The 7,155-nt window shown below is 64.2% G+C and overlaps 1 protein-coding gene across 2 annotated transcripts in view; it reads left to right on the forward strand.

Annotated features, from left to right (window-relative positions):
• Positions 1-813: 813 nt before the first annotated feature.
• The window catches only part of MAN2A2 (mannosidase alpha class 2A member 2), a 7,726-nt gene continuing 1,384 nt past the window's right edge, over positions 814-7,155 (forward strand). The window contains exons 1-20 of one of the 2 annotated variants that reach the window (XM_029958818.1): positions 814-945; positions 1,127-1,381; positions 1,488-1,632; positions 1,735-1,906; positions 2,253-2,380; positions 2,506-2,679; positions 2,977-3,163; positions 3,241-3,418; positions 3,561-3,763; positions 4,016-4,198; positions 4,369-4,483; positions 4,699-4,766; positions 4,940-5,105; positions 5,366-5,602; positions 5,689-5,811; positions 5,902-6,016; positions 6,109-6,242; positions 6,357-6,498; positions 6,702-6,835; positions 7,124-7,147. In XM_029958818.1, coding sequence (XP_029814678.1) covers positions 814-945; positions 1,127-1,381; positions 1,488-1,632; positions 1,735-1,906; positions 2,253-2,380; positions 2,506-2,679; positions 2,977-3,163; positions 3,241-3,418; positions 3,561-3,763; positions 4,016-4,198; positions 4,369-4,483; positions 4,699-4,766; positions 4,940-5,105; positions 5,366-5,602; positions 5,689-5,811; positions 5,902-6,016; positions 6,109-6,242; positions 6,357-6,498; positions 6,702-6,835; positions 7,124-7,147 — 3,015 coding nt within the window. The remainder of the gene's footprint in view (positions 946-1,126; positions 1,382-1,487; positions 1,633-1,734; positions 1,907-2,252; positions 2,381-2,505; positions 2,680-2,976; positions 3,164-3,240; positions 3,419-3,560; positions 3,764-4,015; positions 4,199-4,368; positions 4,484-4,698; positions 4,767-4,939; positions 5,106-5,365; positions 5,603-5,688; positions 5,812-5,901; positions 6,017-6,108; positions 6,243-6,356; positions 6,499-6,701; positions 6,836-7,123; positions 7,148-7,155) is intronic. The other variant, XM_029958817.1, reaches the window with a different exon arrangement.

Here is a 7,155-nt window from a genome sequence, read left to right on the forward strand (position 1 = left end):
AGAAGAGACACTGGGATGGAGCACCGTAATGATGCACCAGGACGGGATACCAGGACAGGGCACACGGGGACAGAGTGGACCGAGACAGAGCACCAGAATGAAGTACCAGGGTGGGGCACCAGGACAGGGTGCACTTGGACAGGGCACTGGGATGGGGAGTACTGGGACGGGTCCCTGGGACAGGGCACAATGGGGGGGTGGAATGGGACAGGGCACTGGGACAGCGTACAGGGATGAGGCAGCGGCATCTCAACTCGGCCCCGCGGCTGGGAGGGCGGCCAGCTTGTGGGTGGGTCCCGGCCGGGCCGATCCCCCCGAGGTGCTCCGCGGGGTGCTCCGGCCCGGCCCGCTCGCTCGGTATCGCCTCCCCGGGGCCGCGCTCGGGGGGCGGAGCGGCGGGCGGGGCCTGGCCTGGCCTGGCCCATCCCGGCTGGGCCCGGGCGGGCGATGTGAGGAGCGGGGTCGGCCGCGGAGCCGCCCGGGGTAGAGCGGAGCGTCCGCGGTGTCCCCGCGGCGCCGGCCTGGCCTTCCCCGGTCCCTCCCCGGCCCGGCCCGGCCCCGGCCGGCCCGCGGGGCTGCAGCGCGCGGCCCGGGCGCTTGCCCGGCTCGGCGGGGCCGCGCGGCCTGTCCCGGCCCTGGCCCCTTCCCCAGCCCCATCCGCAGCTATAAATACTCAGCACCGGATTAAGCCAAGTAGGACGCGGGGAGGGCGCTTGGAGAAGGAGGCGGGAGGCCGCGGTGGGGGGCTGCGCTGTCCGACGTGTGCCCCCCTCCCCGTATCCCGGCGCAGGTGAGTCCCTCCATCCCTTCGTGATGAAGCTGAAGAAGCAGGTGACAGTGTGTGGAGCTGCCATCTTCTGCGTGGCCGTCTTCTCCCTCTACTTGATGCTGGACCGGGTACAGCACGACCCTGCACGACACCAGAGTGGGGGCAACTTCCCCAGGGTGAGTTTGAGGGGGTTGGGGTGGGTGAGAGGGGCCATGGGATGACAAACAGGGACATTCAGCCAGGGAAATTCATGGAGAGCCAGCCCTGGCCTCCCACCATTCGGCTGCCAGGGCCAAGGCTGGCTCCCCATAGCTCTGGATGACCTCCTGGCTCTCACCGTGGCCTCTGTCCCCCCAGAGCCAGATCTCAGTGCTACAGAACCGCATTGAGCAGCTGGAGCAGCTGCTGGAGGAGAACCATGAGATCATCAGCCACATCAAGGACTCGGTGCTGGAGCTGACGGCCCACGCGGAGGGGCAGCCGGCATTGCCCCATCACCCCCCAAATGGCTCCTGGGTGCTGCCCCCTGAGAGTCGCCCAAGTTTCCTCTCCGTGTCCCCACAGGACTGCCAGTTTGCCCTGGGGGGCAAGGGACAGAGCCCAGACCTGCAGGTGAGGGGCTGGTGGCTCTGCTAGCACAAGGGGTCCATACCTGGGCGTCTGTGGGGTCCTGGCTCGACTCTTTTGGGGATCTTTCAGCCCTGCCTCCCACCCACAGATGCTGGCCGTGTACTCCCTGCTGCCCTTTGACAACCAGGATGGCGGTGTCTGGAAGCAGGGCTTCGACATCACCTATGAGCCCAACGAGTGGGACATGGAACCTCTGCAGGTGTTTGTGGTGCCGCACTCCCACAATGACCCAGGTGAGCAGCAGAGGAGGGGAAGGGCTGGCCCAGCCCCTGCTGCCGCATAGTGCTGGCAGGGAAGGGCTGGGCCCCCACAGTGACCCCCAGCTGTGCTGCTAGGCTGGATCAAGACCTTCGACAAGTACTACTATGACCAAACGCAGCACATCCTCAACAGCATGGTGCTGAAGATGCAGGAGGACCCACGCCGACGCTTCATCTGGTCCGAGATCTCCTTCTTTTCCAAGTGGTGGGACAACATCAGTGCCCAGAAGCGGGCTGCAGTGCGCAGGTAGGGCAGGAAAGAGCCCTGGGGACAGGAAGGCTGCCCTGACTGCAGTGCAGCAACCGTGGGCCCTGCACTGCTCACCATGGGGTGCCCTGGCACTACCAGCAGCCTCCCAGTGCCACCAGATGCCAGAGCCACTGCAGTGAGGGGTGAGAGCTGGGTGCTCTGGCAGGGGCCTTGGCTGGCAGAGGGATGTGTCTCTGTGTGAAGTCAGCATGGGTAGTGAGGAATGGCAGCAGTGGCTGTGGGGGCTGTGGGTGGGCTCCAGGTGGCTAAAGGCAGGGGATCTCTGCCATGGACATGTGGCTCACGCGGGACTCTGGTCACATCTTGGGTGTCCCCCTCGCAGGCTGGTGGGCAATGGGCAGCTGGAGATGGTGACAGGTGGCTGGGTGATGCCCGACGAGGCCAATTCCCACTACTTCGCCATGATTGACCAGCTGATCGAGGGGCACCAGTGGCTAGAGAAGAACATTGGTGAGAGCAGAGTGGGTGCTGAGCAGGAGGAGCACAATGCTGACTGGCACCCTGGCCCTGGCAGGACCCTCCTCACAGGAGGTGATGCTGGCTCAGCACAGGCTGACAGGTCTCTGTGCCCCCAGGTGTGACACCGCGGTCGGGCTGGGCCGTGGACCCCTTTGGGTACAGCTCCACCATGCCCTACCTGCTGAAGCGCTCCAACCTGACGGCCATGCTCATCCAGCGTGTGCACTATGCCATCAAGAAGCACTTTGCTGCCACCCAGAACCTGGAGTTTATGTGGAGACAGACGTGGGGTGAGAGGCTGCCAGGAGGGGACGGCAGAAGGGGCCCTGTAGGGCAAGTGGCAGCAGGGAATGGCTACCAGCCACTTTACTGTGCAGATGAGCTGAGCGCCAGGAGGCGATGGCTCTGCCCCATGCAGCAGCCCTAGGGTGACTCCCCATCTGCCTCTGTGCCCAGCATGCTGAGGGAGGCTGCTGTGTCCTCTGGGCTCCAACTCTGCTCTGTCCGACAGCTCTCCTTGGAACCCCCTGCTTGGGGACAGGCAAGGGAGAGCCATTGCTGGTGCTCACCTGTCCTTGGTCCTACAGATCCAGACACCAGCACTGACATCTTCTGCCACATGATGCCCTTCTACAGCTACGATGTGCCCCACACCTGTGGGCCAGACCCCAAGATCTGCTGCCAGTTTGACTTCAAGCGCCTGCCTGGAGGCCGAATCAACTGCCCCTGGAAGGTTCCTCCCCGTGCCATCACCGATGCCAATGTGGCGGAGCGGTGAGTGTGGCAGGGGCACATGGCTCCCAGCCCGGTGGCCTTTCCAGGGCCAGTCTCATGCCTTGGCCCTCATGCAGAGCCCAGCTGCTGCTGGACCAGTACCGCAAGAAGTCCAAGCTGTACCGCAGCAAGGTGCTCCTGGTGCCCCTGGGAGATGACTTCCGATACGACAAGCCGCAGGAGTGGGACGCCCAGTTCCTCAACTACCAGCGCATCTTCGACTTCCTCAATTCCCGGCCCGACCTCCACGTCCAGGTACGTGCGAGGATCTTCAGTGGGGCTGGGGGCACCAGGAGGCCACCACAGAGTGTAGCCAGAGGGTGGCCAGTGCTGGGAGAGTTGATGGGAGCCCCCACTGTGGGAGCCCTGGCTCAGGGCCACATGTGCTGTCCTGCAGGCGCAGTTTGGGACGCTCTCTGACTACTTTGATGCCCTGTATAAGAAGATGGGCATTGTGCCGGGGATGAGGCCGCCTGGGTTCCCAGTGCTGACTGGAGATTTCTTCTCCTATGCTGACCGGGAGGACCACTACTGGACGGGATACTACACCTCCCGGCCGTTCTACAAGAGCCTGGACCGGGTGCTAGAGGCCCACCTCCGGTGAGGGGCAGCAGACTGGGCTGTGGAGCATGGGGGGTGTGCAGGGCGTGGGTGAGGGATGATTAGGCAGCATCTGGGAGCTCCAGCAGCCCCCAGGTCTGCACCAGCCACCAATACGCTGGGGTGGCCCAGGCAGTGCCAAACCCTTGCCCAGTCCCAGGGGAGTGTGTGCCCCCGCCGGCATGTCCAGGCCAGCCCCCACAGCACTGGGGCACAGGGACAGAGATCCTCTGTGACCCTGTCCCTGTGCAGGGGGGCAGAGATCCTGTACAGCCTGGCACTCGCCCACGCCCGCCATGCCAGTGCCGACGGCAGGTACCCGCTCTCCGACTACGCCCTGCTGAGCAACGCCCGACGCAACCTGGGCCTCTTCCAGCACCACGATGCCATCACTGGCACCGCCAAGGAGGCTGTAGCTGTGGACTACGGAGTCCGGTATGTGTGGGGGCTGGAGCACCCTCAGAGCCTGTCAGGGAGGGGCTGGTGGGCTCAGGGCTGTGAGTGCGGCTGGGTGTAGGGGTCTTTTGGGGCTCCTCTGCTGGGGAGAGGTGGGGGGTGTTGGGTGGCTGAATGGCCCTGGGTGGCTCACTCTGCCTGTGCCCCAGGCTGCTCCACTCCCTTACCAACCTGAAGCGCGTCATCATCAACGCTGCGCACTACCTTGTGCTGGGGGACAAGGACACATATCAGCATGACCCCGCTGCGCCCTTCCTCAGCATGGTGAGCAGTGCCTGCCCCTGGCTCCCTGGACCCATGCCCTCAGGAGCACAATGCTCCATGGGGGCAATGACCCATGCCCTCATGCTGTCCCCATGCCCTCAGGAGCACAATTCTGTGCAGGCGTGGCTGGGGAAAGGGCCCCAGCCTGTGCCTGTGTTCTGGGCCCAGCTGGCAGGGTGTGGGCATACCCCAGCCCTCACTGCTCCTCTCCCCAGGATGACACGCGCCCCAGCCAGGACTCCCTCCCGGAGAAGACAGTGGTCAAACTGGACACCTCACCCCGGTAGGGCCTCATGCCTTGCTTTAGGGACTTGTGGGGCTGTGGAGAGGCAGTGATGGAGTATCTGGGATGCTGTGAAGCTATGGGTGGATGCAGTGAACGTGGGGGTAGTGTGGGGCATTGGGCATCTGGGATGCGGTGCGGCTGGGATGCCATCCCTGGGTGACCCCCTGCAGGTTCCTGGTGGTGTTCAACCCTCTGGAGCAGGAACGCCTGAGTGTGGTGCCGATGCTGGTGGACTCCCCGCATGTGCATGTGCTCTCCGAGGAGGGCCAGCCCCTGCCCTTCCAGCTCAGCGCAACCTGGAGCTCCGCCACCGAAGTGGTTCCTGACGTCTACCAGGTACAGGATGCCCCGGTGACACTGCCTGCCCCATCCTCAGCCTGCACATACCATGTATGCCAGCCTCCCATCCCTGCATACTGCCAGGATACTCTGTCAGCCCTGCTCTGTCCCTGCCCCACAACACAAGCTCCCACAGCTGTCAAACCACCAGGCCCCATGCACGTCTCCCCTCAGTAGAGGGGGGGGCCTTTGCCCGACTGACTCCCAGTCCGTCCCCAGGCACGGGGGGCTGGCTCAGGTCCCCATACTGCCTGCAGGTGTCTGTGCTGGCCCGCCTGCCCGCGCTGGGGCTGCGTGTGCTGCAGCTGCACAGGTCCTTGGACGGCCATGCCACGCTGAGGTCCTCCACGCGCCTGTACCTGCACGGTCGGGACCTGCCTGTGCGCAAGCCTGAGGCCCTGCCCCTGCAAGTCTTCCCGGCTGCTGCCGATGATTTCTGCCTGGAGAACCAGCACCTGCAGGCCTGCTTCTCAGGGCACTCGGGCCTGCTGCAGGTGAATGTGGGGCTCTGGAGTGGAGGAGGGGAGGGGGTCACCATGCTGCCTTCCGCATTCATGGCTGTGCTGGCCCGCACCCACAGAGCATACGCGGAGCTGGGGAGGAGCAGGGGCACAGAGTGAGCAGCGAGTTCCTCGTCTACGGCACCAGGACCTCCAAGGACAAAAGTGGGGCCTATCTCTTCCTGCCTGATGGAGAAGCCAAGGTATAGGGTTTGTCCTGTTAGCCAGCTGGCAGCTGTGCCTGCGGGACTGTCTTCAGGCAGCAGCCTCAGCACAGCGCTCCTTCCTCCCAGCCCTATGCCCCCAAGAACCCCCCAGTGGTGCGGGTGACGGAGGGACCCCTCTTCTCAGAGGTTGCCAGCTACTATGAGCACGTTCAGACCATGGTGCGGCTGTACAATGTGCCAGGTGAGATCCTGAGGTGGTGCCGGGGCGTCGCTGGCCCAGTGGTGCTGGGCAATGCTGCCTGTGGGGCCCAGCCCCTCACTACCTACCTGCAGGGGTGGAGGGCCTGTCCCTGGATGTGTCCTGCCTGGTGGACATCCGTGACCACATCAACAAGGAGCTGGCCCTGCGCTTCAGCACCGACATTGAGAGCGACAACACCTTCTTCACGGACCTCAATGGTTTCCAGGTATGTGGCAGCCTAGGGAGGGACAGCACCTGCCCACAACAGGACAGTACCCCGACACCCAGCGCTGGGCACTGTGGGAGCCACTTTTGGCCACTGACCTCTGTCCCTTGACAGATCCAGCCCCGCAGGTACCAGCGGAAGCTGCCGCTGCAGGCCAACTTCTACCCCATGCCTGCCATGGCCTACATTCAGGACATGCAGAGCCGCTTGACGCTGCTCACAGCCCAGGCCCTGGGAGTCTCCAGCCTCCGCAGCGGTGAGATGGAGGCCTGTGTCTTGGAGGCCTATGCCTTGGAGACCTGCTATAGAGCTGGGGCTCCCCTCCCCAGGGGATGTAGGGGAGGAGGGTGCTGCAGGCTGGGCACAGGGTGCCCTGGTCCTGCTGTCTCTGGAGCTCCATGCCATGGGGGGTGGCTGGCTCCTGGTAAAGCCTGGGGCATGGGGACCCACTCTTCACAGGCCAGCTGGAGGTGATCCTGGACCGGCGCCTCATGCAGGATGACAACCGGGGCTTGGGCCAGGGGCTGAAGGACAACAAGCGAACCTGCAACCGATTCCGGCTCCTCCTGGAGCACCGCACCACTGCCAACAAGGTGCCTGGGCTGTGAGGCCACAGGATGGGAATGCCCAGCCTTGCCTTGGGATGGAGCAGGGTGGAGGCACCTGCAGAAAGCCACACGTGTGATGGGATGCAGCATCTGCTCCCCTCCTGTCCCATTGTGCTGGCTCTAGGCAGGAATGGGCCTGGAGCAGGGGGCACAGGGAGGGTGGGACCTGTGCAGTGGGATCTGTCCCTGTGGAGCCGCGTTGCCCTTGTAATCACAGTGTTCTTGTCCTATCCCCTCGCTGCCCTCTATGCTTGCGCCATGTCACCCATTCAGAGCTCCGGCTTCTTTTCCAAACTGGTCTCCAT

Source organism: Manacus vitellinus, unplaced genomic scaffold, assembly GCF_001715985.3.
Source record: "Manacus vitellinus isolate BGI_N305 unplaced genomic scaffold, ASM171598v3 scaffold_16_pilon, whole genome shotgun sequence".
Classification (NCBI taxonomy): Eukaryota; Metazoa; Chordata; class Aves; order Passeriformes; family Pipridae; genus Manacus; species Manacus vitellinus.